General features: G+C 42.4%; 2 protein-coding genes across 2 annotated transcripts in view; one reads left to right on the top strand and one right to left on the bottom strand.

Moving 5' to 3' along the window:
• BTD (biotinidase) overlaps positions 1-3990 on the bottom strand; it is a 38571-nt gene extending 34581 nt beyond the window's left edge. Inside the window, exon 1 of the mRNA XM_064704569.1 lies at positions 3908-3990. The gene's annotated coding sequence lies outside the window, so the exon portion shown is untranslated. The remainder of the gene's footprint in view (positions 1-3907) is intronic.
• COLQ (collagen like tail subunit of asymmetric acetylcholinesterase) overlaps positions 3764-20948 on the top strand; it is a 39301-nt gene continuing 22116 nt past the window's right edge. Inside the window, exons 1-3 of the mRNA XM_064704576.1 lie at positions 3764-3977; positions 16426-16535; positions 18514-18609. Of these exons, the coding sequence (XP_064560646.1) occupies positions 3872-3977; positions 16426-16535; positions 18514-18609 (312 nt within the window). The 5' untranslated portion in view covers positions 3764-3871. The remainder of the gene's footprint in view (positions 3978-16425; positions 16536-18513; positions 18610-20948) is intronic.

The raw sequence follows: 20948 nt of genomic DNA, 5'->3' as shown, positions 1-20948 counted from the left end.
TCCTGTCCTGATACCCAGCTGGGAGACTGGCACGGCTGGAGCTGTGGGAAAGCCAGAGCTCCATCAAGTGTGAATGTGCTTGGGTTTGCTCCATCACACAGGTAGGGTCTGTTCCTATATGGCCTTCTGAATTAAATTCAAATACCCCAGCAAGGAAATGGTGAAGCCACTCACTGGGTTTCTGCACTTACTATCATTTTGCTTCAGCAGCTGCCTTTGTGCTTTAGGTGACACCATCTCCCAAGGTGACATTAGCTGTGTTGTCATAGCACTAAATCTTAGTGTTAGATATAACTGAGTCAAGTGTGCAAAACCGAACAGGTATTTTTGTTGTGAAAAACAAGTGTTGCTAAATAACTACCTCACAAGGAAAATGTAATTATAAAGATTCTTTTCCAGCCCCTGCTGTAATTGAATGAACAGGATTCTTCTGTACTGCTTTGCAGACATGAGCTGTTATTGAATTACTGCATTAACTTGGGGTTGCTGTTTTACCTTTGCCCCACTCAGCAAAAGAGCTTTCAGACTTTTGAACTAGAAATTATATATTGAGTATCTCAACAGGACAAGGGGGAATGGTTTTAAACTAAAAGAGGGTAGATCTAGGCTAGATAAAAGGAAGAAATTTTTTGTGGTAAGGATGGTGGGACAGTGGAGCAGTTGGCCCCAAGAAATTGTGGATGTTCCTTCCCTATAAACATTCAAATTCAGGTTGGGTGGAGCTCTGAGCAACCTGGTTGAAATGTCCCTGCTTATTGCAGGGGTTTGGACTATATGACCTATCTGACCGAAATTATTCCGTGATTATCGCTGTCCTTCTAACTAGAATGGTGTTCATGAAAGAATTTGAGATTGATGGTATTTTAACTATATTCATTTTACCTTGTCTCATTGATGCAGTACCTGCCAACCAAAATTGAACAGGGCTGGGAAGAAGCTTTCTTTTTAAGAAGTATTCATGAATTTTTGCATAGAAAAAGGTTCATAAATTCTGTTTACATCATAGTGTCATCAGCAGATTCCTCCATATGCTTCTAAGATTTCAAGTTTGGGCTGAAAAGGTCAAGCAACAGCTCCTTGAACAGACATACTTTCCAGGCCATTCTTTTCGTTATGTGTTGGCTGGCTTTTGGCATTTTTAGTTGCTGTGGCATCTACCACAAAAAAAAAAAAAAAAAAAAAAAAAAAAAAAAGAAGCTGGAGAAATGCATTGCTTGGCTGAGCAAGTTCTCAGGGCTCAGGGCCTGGAGAGCACATGTTTGTCAAGTGTCTCAGTTTGTCAAGTGTCTCATGCCAGAGTCCCCCTGCTATGTGACATGTTCCCTCCTCAGGATTCTCTCTGCCACAGGCACTGCTGCCAAGAGGCCAGAAGGAAGCTGTGTGTCCAGATGTGCAACCTTGCCATCCAGCCTGGAGCAGGGAATGTTGCTGTGCTGCGCTGCCACCTGCCTGAGTCCAGTCAGTAAGGCCACAGCTATTGTCCATTTTATTTCCAATGGACTTTGTCCTTCTCTTGTGAAACCACTGCCAACCTTGCCAGCAGGCTCAGCTGGCAAGGCCAACACCTCAAAATTAGAGGAAACAGAACACAGGACCTGCACTCTGACAAGGCCTGGTGCTCACTGCCCTGTAACGAGAGCTCTCCACTAAAATCTAAAGAGGGAATGAACTACATCATGAAGAAGAGGTCTCTTCAAATGAATATAACTCCAAACATCTCATTTTGAGTTTTTTTGGGCGATGGTGTGCTTCCCACAGAAGAGGGTGTGCCCACAGAGCTTTCTTCTCTCATTGGCTGAGAGCCATTTCAGGTCAAACAGGCTCAGGATGATGGAGATGCTATGCTGAAGGAAAGGAGAACATTGACAAAACCTCCATTTCAATCGGGGTTTTCCACTGCAATAAGTGGATTTAAAAGTCTCTATTTAAGAATTGACTGCAAAGTTAACTTCATGTGTTTTTGTAGCTCTGAAGCAGCCCTGGCTCTCTGTACCACCTCTGGCTACCTCTGATGTAGAATTATAGAAGGAGGGGAAAGATATTAGTCCTACTGCATGATCTTAGTTCTTTCTATTATTATTGCATTAATTATTTCCTTATCAAATAGAACTTGTTTTGCACTAGAAATTTCTACCAAAATTTTCAATTGCTTAAGGGCTGCAGGAGGATTTCAGCAGGATTTGAAATTATTCACTTGTTCCTTTGACTAGCTATTGTGTTGATCACCTATTTTCAGAAGTGAATATTTTAATACAATCTTGACATTTTAACTTTTGAGCAATTTTTTCCAGCCTCCATGCAGGCTTCTAACATGGGGATTGCAGCTGAGCATTCATCTTGTGTGCTTAGGGCTCGTGATGATAAACTTCCCAAGAGCTATTCCTTTCCCACTGAGATGTAGCATGCCAAGAGACCTAATGGCACTCACTCAATCCATGGTCATCTTGGTCAAAGAAGAAAGAGACCAAATTACTCACTTCACTAAGAAAAGCCAAATACTAAAAAGTAACAGTGGAACAAAGTTGATAAGATTAAATTAGAGTAGAAAATATGTTATCCAAAATATTGTAGTACTGGAAAGAGATTTTAGAAAGCATTATGGTTATATTAAGCATGTCCTTTAGGGATAAAAATGTATAAGGCAGATGTGATTCTTCCCGTTTAGCCATTACATTTAGAAAATTTTGTCAATATGTTCGCAGTATGTGGAAAGTAACAGCCAAGACTGTTTAACCAGAATTGTGGAAATATCTCACTTTGCTTTTCAGTGGAATTAATACCCAGGGGAACATGTCACCATTTCTGTCAGTGAGAACTCTTCTTAAATGGGAAAAAAAATCAATTCCATAATTAATCCAAAGTATTTTTCACATTTTTCTGGGGGAAACTATAAACAGTGGGCAAAGAAAACCATCTCCATCTGGGAGAGAGTAATGTTTTCCACAGCAAAGGGTGTACCTCTGATTTTCATGGAAACCACTGTCAGATTCCAGGCAGAGAGGAAGATGTCTCTGCTACTTATTCAGAGGGCACAAATTACTCTGTAAAGCCCTGCGTGTTGCAATAAGGCACAGAAACCCCAAACTTTTGGGGTTTGTATTTTGTTGTACATCTCCACCCCAGAGCTGATAGCATTTAATTCACCCCATCATGGCAATTGTATTGTTTCTTCCCCTCTTGCAGCCCATCAGTGAACTCTGCAATCCTGCAGTGTCTGGCACTGTCAGTGATTCTGTCATTTTCACTTAAATCCAAAACAATATAATGTGTTTGTAGGTTCATGAAGCCCTTGTGGCATCCCTCACCTTGAGCTGCGCTCTGTACACGAACGCAACACGCGTAGCTACCAGGGATGAGCAGATGGTAGGTCACTGCTCATCTCTCATTAAGGCAATTAATGACCTGTAGGAGATGATCAATCAGGGATTTTATCCATCTCGATGTGCCAGTGTCTGGTTGCCTGTACGGAAGGATTCTGTTTACAGCCCAGTTCTTAATTTCTCCCATTGCTGCTCATCATTATTATTTTCCAAAGAGGCTTTTTGCTTCTGTTAGCAAAACCAGAATCCCCCATGCCTCAGTTTTAGCAGCTAATGTCCACAATAGGGGCAACTGATCCAGCACAGGAGTTAAATATAACTGTGTCTAGTGTAAGGAGAAGATTTAATGGGAAATGGTTGGCATTCCTTCTTCCTAAAGGCATGGAGAGGGAGGGGGAAGAGAGAGAGAGAGAGAGGGAGACGTACACAGACAGACACACGCATCCCATAGTGAGGGCAGAGGCAGACAGCAGGCAAGGCAGAGAGGGGAGAGAGAAAGCCCCAAAGCAGCCTTGTGCCTCTGAGCTGGGATCTGCCAGGGCACAGCCAGCATGTTTGTCCTCAGCCCGCTTGTCCGGGGATCTTACCTGCTGCTTTTCTTCTGCTTTGCTTTGCCTCAGACTGCGTACGCTGACAATGTCTTCTCATTTTCAGCAGGTAAATTGCTTTAAGTCATTACTTTTTCTCTCTTGGAGCACTCTGCACTCTGATTCTTGCACTTTCTGGTGATTGGGAACACAGGAGGAAAAAAAACCCCTTCGAGTTGCAAATCCCGGCTGAGGGATTTTGCATTGCAGATCTGCTCTGCCACAAGTCAGGACATTTTGTTGCTTAGTCAGTTTTGCTTTTTGCTTTATAATTTCTGGTTTTAAACCCCTCCCTTCCCTTCCCCATGAGAAATAATGGGCAAGATCCTCAGCTGTTCAAAAATGCTTTTTTTTCCATTTGCCTCTGTGGTGCTGTGCTAAGGCATGGATCTGGCCCAATTAGTTTATTACTTGCATGTCTGCATGTTTCTTTCTATTTTGGATGAGTTTAGGCAGAATACAGCAAGGGGAAGAAAATGAATCTCAACGTATATCTGCTTCTATAAATAAAGCCCTGACCTCAATGAGTGCTGCCGGAGCCCGGCTGGATGTTAGCAGAATAAACATCATCTGGCTCTGGCTATGACACTAACAAATACTCGGATGACTTACATAGCAAACAAGAGCCCACTGCATGGAAAATCCCTGCTAGGCAAAGACAAACAAATTAGTTGTCAGCTGAGCCAGGGCACTGGAAATCCCTCTTAATAGATTTTACAGTTTCAGCAGCAGGACTTCCTTTCAGTCACGTTCTGTGCGAAGGAAGGGGAAAGGCGGCGACAGCTCTGGCCCCATCTTCTTTGAGGAACTTCCACCAGTTTATGGCAAATTGCTGTCTCCCACTTTCTGTCTCTTATTCAGTATCAATAGAGATGCTTCTAACTAATGTCCTGTGTTCCTTGTGTCAGATTTGAGATGTTTCCACTGAGGTTGGCAGGTCAGGGCCTGCTGTACCTATAGATCCTCCCCATGGCTTCCACAGTGATCAGAGGGCTGCGTATTTCAAGTCTATACATAAAATCAACCCTAGACATGGACTTAAAGGCACACAGCCTTTCTTGCTCTCAAATCCCTCTGCTCTACCCATGAAGCCAAATGGTTTACATTTAAGCTCTCTAAGATGCTGGAAAGCCTTTAAATTTGTTACCATTTCTTTTCAATTGGGATGTGCTTTTTCCGTAGTGTTGGGGTTAGTTAACGGTGAGGTACAGAAATCACCAGGATTTATTTTCCCTGATGTACTCCAAATTGCTTTGCAATAACATCAGACCTCAAAACTTGTTTTGAAGACCTTTGTGTTTCTTTGACACCTGCAGATGACACACAGGCAAGTGAGAATGTGATGTTTCCATTGCTTTCTCCTGTGCCTCACACTTGTGTGTCTACAGAAGGCATTTGAGCTGTCCTGTTAAATAAATAGTTCAACAAATAACCTGCCCCTAAAAAGAGGGAAGACTTGTCATCTCAGCTGAAACCATAGTAGAAGAGGTAAACATGAAGGAAAATGCCAGAGCCTATTCCTTGCAGCGGAGCGTTTTCCAGAGGGCAGTCCTGGGCTCTTGTCTGCAAGATCCCATTGGGCAGATCCCCACCCCACAGTCTGCTCCATGGCAAAGTCCCACGCTCTGTTCTTCTGGCCAAGACAATGAAAATCACCTTTATATCCAACAAGCTCTTAGTGAGGCTCCTGCCATGTACGAATTGTCAATGCTTGCTTGATAATATGTGGGAAAAATAGCAGTTGGCCAAAGATTCTGTCATAAACTCACAGCCACAGGGCTGGAATGAGACGTACCTATGTGTCATTATTACTTGCTAATCAGGGCTATTTGGTATTAAAATATATATAATAAGATATTCCTTCAGAGCTTTGGTTACATCTGCATTTTAAGAAACTTCTAAGAAAAAAACCAGTAAGTTCTGATTTTTCTGGTAGAAATCTGACACTGGGCACAGAAGATGAATTAATTCCATTTACTCTGCAGGTGAATTAATTCTGCTTACATTCTCAGTTATTTTAGTGATTGCTCAAATGTTCTCTGACTGTCAGCTGAGTCAATTATTTGTATTCGGCACCAGGATGCAATTTCACATTTAAAGAATGAATTTCAACAGCGCACTTTCAAATTCTGGAACTAATCCCATTTAGCAGAGAGAATGTTCTTAAGTGATGGCTTGTCTTTCCTATAGTTAGGAAAAAACATTCAGGTATTTCCCAGGTGTGTCTGGAAACTTCTAGCCTAAAAGTACTTTTATTTCTGTCCTCACACATCTTTGCATAGCAACAGATCACAAATAAAAAGGCTTACAGATCCCAAAGCAGTAACTAGAAAGCAAAGGGGAAACAGCCTGTAGGGTGGAAAAGTGTTTGTACAATAACTGGGGAAAGAGGAATAATCTGGATCTTTGTTTTTTGCCAACTCCACCTTAGAGTCCCATCAGCCTCAAGCAACAGTGCATCCTTGTTTTTAGAAGTATTTTGAGGGTCGTGTCAGATCCAAAGAGTTGAATCTCATGGTGCTGAAGCGTCATTTCTGGAGAAAATGTTCCAGGGAATTATATTATAACATGTTATAAGTATTATAACATGTTATAAGAGCATCTAGCTGTGGTTCCACATGGCAGTGAAGACCCCAGGGTGGGTAGCTCAGCCCCTGGAGACAGCAGGTTATTTTCAGGGTAACCTGTCATACCCCACCCTTACACCACTTGTGTTTGTGGTGTCATTTACATCTATTTTTCAGAGCTCTGCCCTGCTGAGGTTCCTGAACTGCTGCACTCACATGATGAAGGCATGAGTTCTGTAGTCATTTTTAGTAGGGCTACATGAACCTGTCTGCACCTTGTAAGAACCAGCCTGAAGGAAGCCACATTCCAAATTCAGGTTGTAGAAAGACTCTCTTCCTCCCCTTCTCCTTCCTTCTCCTCCCCTTTACTGCTCATCCAGGCCCATCAAGGTTTTGCAGAGAGATGGGACAGTATTTAAACTACCAGACACATCCAAAGAAAAAGAGCTGCATCTCAGTGCCTCTTCTGGCCTTCTATGCATGCCACAAGTGCATCCCTGGATTCAGTTGGCTCCTACAGTCAGTATTGATTCTTAGTCCTTTGGAAATATTATAGTGGATCAGTTTAAAAGAACTCAATGGGATATCAGAGCACTATTGGCAGTATCCCTCACACTTTCTTTGCCTTTGTCCTCTTATTTTCCTGAAGAAAAGGAACATTATATCTCACTGGGCGTTAGGTTATCCTCTTTGACTTGGGAAGGCATAATATTTGCAGCCAGACTTCATGTGGCAGAGCTGCAGAAAATAATTGAGTTTTCTTGTTGACTGACAATGTTGGAGCCGTGGTGATGGGCAAGGTGGGCTGGGAAGAGCAGGGTGGGTGTGTGGGGTGTCACTGTGTGGGGTGACAGCCATGGCTGGGCAGCTCAGAGAAGGGACCTTGGGAGCCACTGGGGTGCTGTGCTGTGGGCAGGGGGCATCGAGCATTTGTGAGAAACAGCAGGAGAGAAAGGACACAGAAACAAGGGATGATTCCTGACATTGGGGGAGTTGGGATCGGGGCTGTCTTTCTATAAAAGGAACATCTAACCCCATCATCAGGGTTTGGTTTTCTTTTCCCTGAAGGAATCCAAACTATTGTCATAATGGACAGCGAAGGTGTCAGGTGGATGTATTTTGTTTCTAAAGAGAGTAATTGTAAATATTTATTTATGTAAAATCACAAGAGAATGACTTATCAGAGTGTTTGCAAGAGAAAGGAAGTTGCAGAAGGAATTTAAAACAAGATGAGAAGCAAAAGCTTCAAGACTGTCAAAAGGCAGCAGCCAGAGCCTGCTGGGAAAACAGCCCAAAGGGTGACTAGCAAGTAGAAATATGAGACCAGGGAAGGAAGCCTGGCTCTGCTCTGTGAAGTCAGCATGGCCCAGGAGGTGCTGAGCATCCTGGTACCACTGATACCAGTGCGTTTCTCGTGGAGCAAACATAAGCAGGAAAGCTGGGGTTAGATTAAAATTCCTGATGGAAATGAGCCACTGGCAAAGGCTACAGTTTCATCAGAAGCAGGAAAGCAAAGTATCATTGGCCATGAGAGGGCAGTCACCCAGCTGTGGAGCTGGGCAGCCAAAGGTCCTAGGCCAGGATGTCTGAGAGCTTTCTAACTTGTTTGTGATTCATATGAGCCTGAAAGGGAAACAAAATATTCTTTCAGTAGATTCTCTGTTTAGCTTCAGAGAAGAACATAACCTTGGGATTGGCTGGTTTAACTTGATAGAACAAATGGGGAGCTGGAAAGATAAGCCAAAAGAAGGAAGGTACATGGCTACCTTTCTAAGCCGATAAAGAAGGCAATTCCTGAGCAGCCTCTGGGAAAGGCTTGCACTGGTAGCAAATTTACAACCTGGCCTGGTGTGGTTACTGTTGCTTCAAGTGAATGGGTCTTTAAATAAGCAGAGTTTTAAAACCTACCTGATTTGACTTTACCTGTATATTCTCCCCTGGTAGATATGACCTGTGAAAGTCCCAGACTGGGTGTTCTGCTCTGGTCAATGTAGATGATACTGAGGAAAGAAATCACTTTGGGCCTCACAGGGCTTCTCTGATGTGTATGCTGTGCTGAGTAAGGTGAGAGCAGAGCAGCCACACTGCTGCACAGCCTGTCCTGACTCCGAGCCTGCATCCACCTTCTCCTCAGCAAGGGCAAAGGAAGGGAACCCTGATGTCATCCTCAGTAGCCAAGGTCCCCCAGAGATGCTCTGAAATTCACAGTAAGCCAGTGAGTAGGAACTGACTTGATCCTGTGGGTAAGGGACAAGGAAAGGACATCAGAGGCAGTTCAGGAGGTTGGGCATTTGCCTTGCAGCAGTAAACACAAATCAGAAGAGGACATGGCCTCTAGTGAGGAAGCTGGAACCTGTTTGCAGCAAAGCTCCTTAAGTGCAGCCCTGGCCTTGCATGCAGGAGGAGGCTTCTGACATATTTTAGGGCATTACTGGTTGACAAGGTGCTTGTCTTATCAAAAAAGGTTCACTGATAATGCAGATGAAGGGAAGGGGTTCAGTGAAATGCTGTTGAAGTTGAATATTGCAATATTCACTTGTTCAGTTGTGAAGAAGTCCTCCAGCTGCCAGGGACAGAGGTCAGCCAGTACAGGAGCTGAGGCAGTGCTTGCTTGGCTTTCCAGCAAAGGAAGCAGTAAGTGATCTGGAGGTTTCTCCATAACCTCTGAATGCTTCTGGCAGGCAGCACTTCCCAAAGGGAACCTCAGCTGAAAGTGATCCACAGCTGACGTGGACATCCAGCTCCTCAGGCTGTCCATGCTGCACCCTTGCCATGAATGAGGAGAGCACTGGCTGTAACCATGGGTATGGGACATGTTGGTCAATGCTACATTTTCGTTATGAGCAGACTGAAAGGTGGAGGCTTAAATTCCAGCAAAGCAGAGCAAGCTGTTTCAAAATCAGATGTTTTCACTGAAAGGATAGAAGCTCACCAACAAGCAATCCAAAGTGCTGCAAAATCAGCTTAGTCCCCGTGTAGCTGTAGACAGATGGTGCTTGTAGGCCTCTGCCTTTGGTACAGACAGTTCATTTGTGGGCATATCAATATTGCCAAAGCCCTGCACAGGAGGGGAACACTCTGTGGCTTCACATTTTGGCCTCCTTGCATTTGGCAATCTGTTTCCTATCAGACACTGAGGCTTCCCATGGGTGGGCTATTGGCACAGAAGCACCAGCAGTGCAACTGCAGCAAAAGAAACATCTAATATCAGTTAAAACCTTAGAAAAGTATCACTTGTGTTTAGAAAGGAGGACATTTGTGGTCACAAAGACCCTGTATCCCTGCAGTCTTTAACTCCTGGTGCAAGGGGGGTGTGTGGCTGCAGACTCAGCTGTGGTGCAGCACAGCCAGTGTTACGCCAGCAGTTTATATGCAGACACGTGTTCTATTTCTCACGTCTGCACTACAGCTTAGAAATGTATTTCTGCTGCCTTAGCACTGCTCACAAATCTGCTGTCTGAGGCCTGTCTGTTTTTACCACTTTCCTAAGCCTTCTGATTTTTATAAATTCCCACAGTCAGGACACAGCTGGGAGATCTGTCTGGTGCTGCAGCTTAGAAGGTAGAAAAGAACCGGGCAAGATCTTCAAATCTAGGGGGAATTGTTTGAGGAAGATCAGAAATAAACAAGAGAGGAAAAACTCTACAGGAATTAACTGACCCCAGCCTAGGTGTTCTACTTCTTCCTTTTTCATCTCCAGGGAATGACCCCTTTAACGGGAAGGAAATTGTGGGGACTCTTCCTGTAGTCACACAGCTGTGATGGTAAAAGAGCATTTGGGAAGACAAGATGGATGTAGGAAAAGCACAGAGGAGAACTGAAATATTGTGGGAAAAAGAGGTCCACCACTTTCCTCAGGAACTAGCAAGAAGGTAATGGATAAATGTAGGCTTCTGGGGAGTGCACACAAGGAAAGGCAGTGCTACAATTTCAGTTTTCCTCTACCCAGGGAAGTGATTGTGGAGTATTTGTACCAACTTCTTGAAACTACAGAGTTAACAATTTTTTTCCAATACAAAGTCAATACATAGTTGGGCTTTCTGTCAAGGCAGAAGAACAAAGTCGTCTGGCCTGGGAATCTGTTGTGGCAAGGGAGTCATGAGGAATTAATCTAGTTGATGGCAACAGGCTTTCACAGAAGAATTGAGAGGCTTTTCTCTGAAGTCTTTTTGAGCACACAGCAACACCCACAATCTCATAGGGATTGTCTGGGACTGTCTGAGCATATGGTGGAGCAACATCAAAGTCAAGTACATGTTTGATCTCTGCCAGCACTGACAGATTATGATCTTGCACTTGCAGAAGGGTGGAACTGGTGTCTTTCAGCTTTGTTGCTACTGATCTTACACAAAGTGGGAGAGGACTGTGTGGCACTGAATGACATGCAGAAGTCTTTCAGGCCATCCTGCTTTAATCTTTTGGGCTTTAGGCTCTTCCACAGATTACAGTGAATTCTTAGGCTTTAATACTCAGAGTATTTATACTAATGCTCTGTGTGAAGAGCAGTTGAGTTTTATGATCTGGCTCATAAAAGGAGATGAGATATTGTAATTCACCAGATGGTACTGTAATTGAGTTATCCCTGGACGTGGGGGACTTGCTTAACTTCTCTGTGCCTCAGTTTCTCATGCAATGGTGGGGAGTGCATAGAATTGTCAACATTGTTTAGCAGTGCCTAGGGCTCTGGAGCTCTGCAAGTGAAAGGCAATAGAAGGAAAATTGCACAGAATGGCCCTGTCATGGTTATTAGGATTTATAAGACACGGGTTTATTTTTCAAACCTGTTTTATAACCCACTGAAGTGTTACACCCATTAGATTTTACTGGAATTTTTCATTGTTTTGTGAAACAGAATGCAGAGTCAACACAAGCAAATCCTGCTCTCTCTCTCTCCCTCTCTGTACTGATCTCAGAATTTTCCTTCTGCAATCAGTCTGAGAGAACAGTGCATAATCTTCTGGCATATGTGTTGTCCTCATACATGCCCATACACACAGATAAAATGTCTGAAATGTTACATACAGGGTGTAAAAGACCTTTCCTTTGCTAAAATATCCCACAGGCCCCTTTTCTCTCCCACACCTTGCTGTGCCTGCAGTGGTTTTTCAGGCTGGCCTCAGAGATGCAGCCGCCCCTCTCTCCCAGCCAGGCTGCCAGAATGCTGAGGGACGTGGGCCCAGTGTTAGGTGGGGATGGAGGACAGAGAGTCCTTGCTGCTGTGGCCAGGTGAATATCCAGACCCATTGTCCAGGCAGAGTGCCAGGGATCATGCTATTGTCAAGCTTTGGGAACACTGACTGATTTTTAAATACTTTTTTTTTTTTTTTTTTTTTATTTCTGACAGTTTCTAAGTGTGCATCCGCTAGTAAAGTACTGCTGCTGCAGCCTGTGGTTCTTAAGAGATTAAAAATGGAGCGCTTTCAAATTTCTATGAGATTTTCTTGACTGTGCTAGATTAACATTTAGAACTTAGGGGTCTTTTTCAGCCTAAAGAATGTTATGGTTCTATTAAAAAAAACTTGCAAGGTTTCATCTGGATTTCTTCATGTTCTCAAATTAATTGAAATGATTTCTGATCTGCTTTGTTCTGTTTCTTAAAGAGTCTGAAGCCCCTCTCAAGCAAAGGAAAATTATTAGCAGGGCAGAGCTTAATCTCTATGTCTCATTTTGTAACTCCCATGGGAATTTCATGGGTCACCACCTCCTCCACACAGACACCATTACCTAAGCTTGATGTATTTCTTTAGCATATTTAATGTGATTTATATGAAAGGATATATTGCAGCCATCGACTATAAGGTTCAAGTTCAAAAATGTTTTAAGAGATGCAGAAAATTCACTAACCTGACAGTTCAACCCAGCTCCAAACACAAGCTGTGTTCTCATCTCTGCTCATATGGCCTTAAAGCACACTTTGAGTCAAAAAGTTTCATAAAACACACTTTTAAAGAAGCATTGGTAATGCTGGCACTTATCTTTGGCATTTTGAAGGAGAGCTTAATACCTGCATCTGCTCTGTAGATAAAGGCACCCTTAACAAGCTCCTAAGCTTTCCTAACTGAAGAGGAAAATGTGTCCCGGTTGCTTGCAGGGCTGTCCAGACTGGAGCTGGGTGGCTGCAGCCTGTGGGGCTCTGCTGTCCCTGCAAGGAGGCTGAGAGGAGCCTGAATGAATGACAACAAAGCAGATGAAAGGCTCAGTTTCAGCTGGACAAGCCCACAGTCATTAACTGGCTGCTCTGCCCAGCTGGTTTATGATTAATACTGAGTGCCATCCGTGGGGGAGAAGCATCTGTGGTGGGTGTCAGCACAGCTCTGCCTGTCACAGGCTGGGCAAGCCACCAGCCCTGCTCTCAGGGTGAGACTTTGGCTAATAGCTCAGCTTCCCACCGGGGCTTGCTGGATCAATGTGGTCATAAATAGGAAGGGAAACACATGTTAAGTATCCTTTTCCTTTCTTGTCCTTTCCTCCTGGCGTTCAGCCTACAGCTTTGTGATTTTAGGAGGAAAGTCACTTTCATGGTTTATTTATGATTTTTTTTTCAGTGAAATCTTGTAAATCTGACCTGAATCCAGCAGAATATCTTTGCTATTTCTGTTGCAGCTGTGGGGTTGGAGATTTCTCTAGGATCTGCCCTAGGAGGGCTCACAGACCTCATATGAGCCCGGCTCCAGGGGACTCAGCCTGGGTGAAGGTTTCTCTGCCTCTGTGTTGTACCAACTTGAGTAAGAGTTCCCAAATCCCAGCTATGGTCACAAGAAATCTGCAGCAGCAAAATGAAACATCACACCTTATCTAAAGTGTGTTCTTTCCTGAAGCTACCGTTGGCAGTATATCCATAGATTTATAGTCACTTTCTGGAACTGGATTAACTCATAGCCTTGACCATAAAAATAAGCTGAGAATGTAAACATGTTCAATTTCAAAGGTGATTATTTTAATTTTTATGTTCTTTGAAAACAACTGCCTCTTGGACAAGTCCTAAAACTATATTTTCACTTTGTCTTTTTTTCTTATTGAACATGTTCTTTGGCATTGGAGCTGCTGAAAGAGCAGCTTCCTACACGCATGCTCCGTGTGGGCAGGCTCTTCATATTTCACAGAAAACTATGGCAGTCCTATTCTTGGGCTGAGATTTTTTCCACTGATGGGGACTGGAGTATTCTGAAGCTGTGTTTAGCAAACAAAGCTAACCTGGAGCCTAAAAATACACATTGCATTTGCTAAGAGCCTGTGAGCTTGCCAAGGTAACCCTTCTGTGATATAAATCAAGGCAATACTGTAATAGTTGTACATATTGGACCCATTGCAGTTACTGACAGAACCCATACCAAAGAAATGTGGTGCTTACTGGAAGATCAGATCACAGCAGTCCTACCTGTAGTCTCTTTGTGAGTCATTGGGGTTTTTGCTCCTTCTGCTGCCCTATCACTTGTCATACCTGAGTGGGGAAAGTTTTTGGGTCTAAAATCGGTCTTTTCTTAAATATTTTCTTGAAAAATGCACCTTCCAGAGCAGGGCCAGGGTTACTGATGGAGCCCCTGAAATATTAACTACCCAAGTCATTACATAATTGATACCTGTCCTATATAGCAATATCTTTACTATTAATGGTATGTAATTACTTGGTATATAATAATAGAGTCTATTAGGATTTAGTATCTATCTATAGGAATAGCATCTATTAGTAATAGTGTCTAATAATATCTACAGTAATAGTATCTATTGCTATTACTGGTAGTTAGATTTTGCTTGTCTCCTCACTGAGATCAGTGCATGCTACCGCTGTTCATACCAGCAAACCCAGAGTGGGCTTCAGCCTAACTTGTGTTACAGTAGCATAAAGACTGAAATGAGGGGCTTCTTTTTACCATCTCACTTAGGTATAGTGTTTTTCACAATAAAGCTGTTCCACAGATTTTCAGGCTTTTCTTCTAAAAAGGAGAATCAAAATTTTTTATAACCCAGAACTGGAATTTTCTCTTGAGGATGTGATAAGTATCATATTAGAACCATAGGTGTACATCTATATTTAATATTATATTTGCAAAATATTTCAAGAACGGCATTTTTTAAAAGTGGCAGTACAACTGCAGTAATGTAAACCTTTTTTCTGCAGAAAAAGAATTGGCAGTAGAGATCTCTTAGCAACTAAGCCATATCAGGCTAGTTTTGATATTCTTATTCTTATTGAATGACAATAATCCTACTGAAATTTTAACTAAACCATGAAATGAGGTGATACTAAGAAAGATTATATTGGAATGTGGCCTAAAGTAAAGTAATAATCACAGTTTATGCCCTGTTAAATTACAAGCTGTCCATTACCTTAATACTGCACTATTTTGTCCCAATGAAGTATGTTCAAATTCAGTCCTGAAACACAGACAACAACAGAAGTTGTGTGTTAAAAATTGAAAAACTTGTTTACAGCTGCATAACAGTGACTGAATTCAGGTTAAGCCAATATAAAACTCAACTCTATCTTTGTATTTTATTACAAATAATTGCTGGAGATAGGTGAGTCATACCTCTGTTACTTTTTAAAGGACATTGGCATTTTCAATACATATTTAAAGTTTGAATTGAAAAATATACCCATTTTAAAAAATAGATCTTCTGCCTTTCTCTTAAATTGAAGTTTTTGACTGAGTTTCAAACTTGTGAGGAAAAGTTGAGAAAGAGTCTTCATTATGGACCCTTCCAGAATTCAGCTGACTCAAAGATATCACAAATAGTATTTCAATAGAGAAAAAAACATCTGGATGGCGTGAACTACCCCTGAATGCACCTGAATCCCACTCCTCTGGGCAGCTCTTTTCTGTGCTTCAGGACTGAGAAAATGCCATCCCCATTAACAAGGGGTGGTGGAACTGAGGTAATACATTTTCTGAGGCATTTGAAAAACTAGAACTCTGTTCTTCCCTTACCTTGAGATGCGACTAATATCCAGCCTGCAATTGATTTGCACTCAAATCTAGCAATTTCATCAGGTTTGTCTTCCCAGAAACTTAATTTAGAGATTTTCTATTAATACCAGATACTTCACCATAGGCTTTTCTTCTTGGCTCCCTGCCACCCTTCAACTCACAGACACCCATTCCAGCTGCCACTAGCCAGAGGAAGAAACCAACAGGCATAAATAAATATTTGCTATCCTTGGAAAAACCTTTGGGAAGGTCCTCACTCTGATCAGAGATGTGTTTCCCAAGAAGTAAATAAGATTCAGAGGAAAAAAATACAGTGTATAAATGCACCATCTTAATATCCTTCTTTGTGAATTTTGGTCAGAGCATATTTTGATGGAAGCTTACCTCTCAGACAACATTAAATACACTGCCAAACACAGCTGAGGTCCTGTCTTACCAGTCAGTTGGTGACAAAGCTGTCAGCTAAGTTTGGCTTGTGGGGTATTTATTCTTAGGGATGATGCACAAATCAGAAATGCAGAAACCTGCTTGCAGCTCCAGAGGAAATACAAGTCAATGTGTTGTGGGACAGCTTCTCACTTCCCACTTAGCACAAAAATGCCTAAAGTGATTCAGTTCACAGGGAAGGTGATGGCCAACAGCACTGAGTGCTTTCCTGGTGGCAGGTGGGCTGTAGCAGGGACCAGAAGATGCTATTTGTAACATCTTTGGCTTTTGGAACAGAGGATAGAGAAAACAATAAATGCTTGATTCATTTTCTGATGTGACCAATCTGGAATTTTCGAGATTCTGCCTGTGTCAGAGCCACGTTTAGAGCTTAGAATTCTCCAAAGCCTTTGGCACAAAAAGAAACTTAGAGACTTTACGGTTCACCAGGTTTCTTAAATCCCTGCTTGGATTACAGCCTTGTAATCAATGCCTACAGGATGTAGGACAGTGTTCTGTGAAATGGCAACTTCTCTTGTTCTGTAAGAAATGATTGTGCTGTTCAAGACCACAGATGAGTGTTTGTATTGAACAGATCTGCCTTGTTTGGAACACAAGAAGCAGCACTGCAGAGCACGCTGCCTCCTTGGCCCTCCTCCACCACCCCTGCTCCCACCACCGTCCTTCAGGCACAGCTGGAGCACTGTAAGTGTGGCTTTCACTTCTTTTACGTGAGCTTTAATGACAAAGAATGCAGCATCCTCTGAGTACACCTGGAGCACTGTAAGTGAGGCTTTCACTTCTTTTACGTGAGCTTTAATGACAAAGAATGCAGCATCCTCTCGAGCGCTGCTTCATGGTGTCACTCAGCAAACCTGCCTGGCAGTGCTGATGTGGCGCTGTGAGGACAACCACACAGCATCCCAGACTGGGGCTTGAAATAAATGTCAAATGGATCAAGGAATGAAATGAGGCTGGATTTGTTCCTGCAGTTAATTCAATTAACTTTAAATATTTCCCTTACTCTGCATTGAAACCTTCTTAGAGTGAGGCAATCCTGAACCAGAGGAAATGGCAAAGCAGTAAACCAGTAAGGACAGAAAGGCAATTTTCCATCCTGCAAAGTGATTTCTGGGTGTTATGTCCTGCTCTGCATCACATTTGCGTTACCTAGTAGGTGAAATGAAGGTCCTGAAATCCTTCTGTGGAATCTACCCCCCACCATTTCATTTGAAGAAACGCATATGTGTTTGAGAGGCTGGTATCAGTTTTCACTCAACCACCTATGCACAAACCTGTGATAAATATCCATACACATATGCTGACATAAGCATGTTCAGGATACAATGGGAATAAGACAGCAATTTGCCCAAGTACTCTTACTGCAGGTTCTGCTGACTACAACATAGCCTCCATCCCAGCATAAAGATTTCTTCTACCTACTCAGTAATTCCTGTTCCTTGATTTTAATGTTCATTTACCATATGCAAACACTGCAATTATTGCTAGTGTTCTAAATAAATGATGATTAAATAGTAAATAATGTAAATAATTTAAATAATATCAACAATGTAAATAATAATGTAAATCAATAATAATGTAAATTATAAAAATAGTAAATAATGTAAATCATAACAATAGTAAATATTGATTAGTAAGATGTCAGGCAAGAGGTAACCCAAGAAAAAGTATGGTGTAAAATCCTCCATTGCCTTTTGATTGATCAGGATTGAACTCAGGCTGATGTTCTCTCCAGGCCTTCCTCATTACCTCCCCTGCCTGTGCCTTGATTCCCACAGAAAGGAGATCCAAAGACAGGATCTCTTTGGGAATGTTGTGTACTCCTTCAGTAAGGATGGGACTGGGCCCAGGGTCTCTGAGATTCCTTCAGGCAGCTTAGAGAGTAATCTGAGCTAAAATCCCCCTTCACACCATCTCCCCATAAAAACATGATATGAAAATAAGCAGTTAGAAGCAGGGTGGGAGCCATGTGAATTAAACCAAGAGCAGTTTGTTCTTTGGAGCCTGTAGTCAGAGCTTTACTGGAAAATGGCCTTTTCTCTAGGAAGCTGAAGATCAGTTGTTTCGGTCCAGTGTTTCTGGCTCAGTGTTCATCTGTATTTCCAGGGGAGATCACTTTTGCCACAGGACATAAATAAAGCATTTCATTCATGAAAGCTTAATGTTACAGCCAGAAGATCAGGCATTCATTGATCATGTAAGGTCCTGGCTCTGGTCTGCAGTGAATGGATGCCTGTGGGTCAGTGTCTTCTGGAGCGAAGTTCATGCTGCCTGTGCCCTCCCTAGCTGAAGTCTCTATTTTTAGAGCAAGATGCTATTCCTGGAGAGGAGTGCTGCTGGCAAAATGGGACAGAGAGGGCAGGGTCAGGTCTAAGAATAGGCCAGGGTCCCACGCTGGCTCAGAGGGGCAGCCCGGCTGCAATGTGCCTCAGGGAGAGGGAGAGGAAGAGGAGGAAGAGAAGGAAGCATAGGGCAGGAGGCTGTGCTGAAGTGCTAATGTTCAGACATCTATGAAAATAACCTTGTGACAAGCCCCAGACTTCTCCCAAAGGGAGCAAATAAACCCTTTTGAGGCTGAACTGTATGGTGGCTGGAATTTTATGCATTTCTCCAACAGGCTACATGTGGCTGCATGTTCACACATATGTTTGATGTTTCATAGAAGCTGGATATGGAAGAGCTGTGCCATGAGCTCCAGATAATACAGGCTTCCACTCTGCCTGAATTGCATTGCTCTGCAGGGCCTCCTGGCCCCCAGGTGAGTGAGGCATGTGTGATGAAACCACATCATTCTCCCACTTGCTCCAAAGTCCTTACAAAGCTGTGAAACACATGAAAATGCTTTTTACCACCCAATAAGCATGCCAAGCTCTGGCTAAAATTCATTTTGATATGACTATGCATAAATCATGTAGGCTTTTTACTCTATGTTCTCATCCCTGCCTTACACACTTCATTCTGTTTCAAGTTCACCATTCATTTTTGTGGAGTTTTATAGTGTGTTGCACCCATCAAAAATCACAGATGTGTCATCACTTCCTTCACATGCTTCTTGTCAGTCTTTGCTTTAGACTGTTCTCTTTTTTTTTTTTTTTTTTTTTTTTTTTTGTGAGGATAAGAGCCTGTGGAGTGGATGCACAAGGCATAAAATGCGCTGGAATGTTAGCAGAGTACATCCCTGAGAAGGCAAACATCTACAGCAAAATCAGGGACAAGGAGGGGCTTAGCAGGGCACTGGGGTGGGAGTCAGGAGGTGCAGGGTCTCCTAGCTTGACCTGCAACATTTCTGCCTCTGACTTGCTGGATAACCTCAGACCAGTCTTTTTGACCTCACACCTCATTTTCTGCAATTTATTCTTTCAGAAACCTTCAGAGGAAGGTCAGAAATCTTAGAGTCACATACTAGTTTGAGTTGGAAGTGACCTTTAAAGGTCAGCAAGTAGAACCTCCCTACAATGAACAGAGACAATACAACCATACCACGTTGCTCAGAACCCCATCCAACCTGGCCTTTTTCTTCTGAGGAAATGAGCTTCCTCAAGCCCCCTGGGTGCCAGTTTATTGCCATACAGCCCCGACACAGCTCAGGGCCTGTGCCCAGCAAAGCTGTGGCTAAAGCTTTGGCAGCCTGAGAAGGTAACAAGCAGCCAAACACTACTTAAAAAGTATGGAAAATATATCAAAGTAAAGGTTCCGTTATGTGGCAAAAAGCTTAGCTTTAATTATTTTTAAGTCAGAAGATAATTGAAGAGTATAGAAGTTTCAAGGTGAAAGCCACAAAGTCTTTTTACAGAATCATAGAATGGTTTGGGTTGGAAGAGACCATCTAGTTCCAACTCCCCATGAACTTTGTATTTATTGTTTTGCCATTTTGTCTTTGCTGAGAGACAGGGTGAAGAAGATTAATTTAGTTCATGAGAATGGAAAAGTGTGGCCAGAAGTGATGCCTCGTGTTTGCCTAGCCGGTCTTGAGGAAAGTCTCCTCTGCCTTATGAATCAGCCCTGCAGTGTGATTGGCCATGATCCAGAGCTGCTGTTCATATGAAAAATACACTTGTTATTTCAGTCTTTGCTAGACTGTCTTTTAAAAAAAAAAATCCTCTTGATAGTCTCTCTGACTTAAATTGCAAGAAAGTAATTTTAATTCTATTGTTCTACAAAGTCCATTGCTATAAATAATATTAATCTTGCTACCAAATGACCTATGATGCCTCCAAGAACATTTTTAAATAGAGCAGGCTGGCAGGTTTTATCATAACAGCAGACAGTAGGATGGGTATAACATGGCTTTGGAATTTTTAATTACAAACTACAGTACTGTGCCTTGTACAGGGACAATATTAGAACCAGCAGTCTTTTGGGAAGTACTTTGTGACAATGGCCACCTGCAAAGAAATACTACCTTTACAAAGACATCTAGTAATTACTTTGGAATTCTTCTGTAGCTTGCAGGGCTTTCAGATGAGTTGTAAAAGTTCATACTGTTGACTCATAGCTGAATTTTAATAAATTTTCATAAGAAGGAGAATTAGATTTGTAATGGTATAACTTCGAGTGTAATTCCTCCCATGTGTATCCTAAGGTAAAAAGAAATAAATAAGATTAAATTTGGTTCTAACTCTAAGAGGGTGCATTGATTTTCATTACTGAAAACCTAACATAACTCTACTGACTAAAGTAGTTGGAGTAATTTGTGTCTGAGGATAAATTTTGCTCCTATTCATGTACAATTTGATCACATTTTGGACAGTATAAGACGGGCAGGATCCAAACCTGGAGTAAGTGATTTTCACAGTGAATCTGATGCTTCTCTGATGCAGGCTCATGGAATTATTTTCCTTAGTCATCTGAAAGTAAAAGGTGATCTGCAAACCAAAGCCTTCTAGAAACAAATCTGTTTTCTGGTGTTTTTTTTCTGAGAAAAGTGTTCAAGGTCTCCCTGGATTAAGAAGTGTCCTGAAAATAGAATCAGCCTTGTTTGACAGAAAGAAATATTTTCAGAATTCAGAAATGGTGTCAATCTTCCATGCCCATGCCATCCTGCAGAGCCCATCCCATATGTTTTTTGCTACTTCCCCTACCACCCCTCGGGCTGAC

This window comes from Zonotrichia leucophrys, chromosome 2 (assembly GCF_028769735.1).
Source record: "Zonotrichia leucophrys gambelii isolate GWCS_2022_RI chromosome 2, RI_Zleu_2.0, whole genome shotgun sequence".
NCBI lineage: Eukaryota > Metazoa > Chordata > Aves > Passeriformes > Passerellidae > Zonotrichia > Zonotrichia leucophrys.
This window is presented reverse-complemented; position numbering and strand designations above follow the sequence as displayed.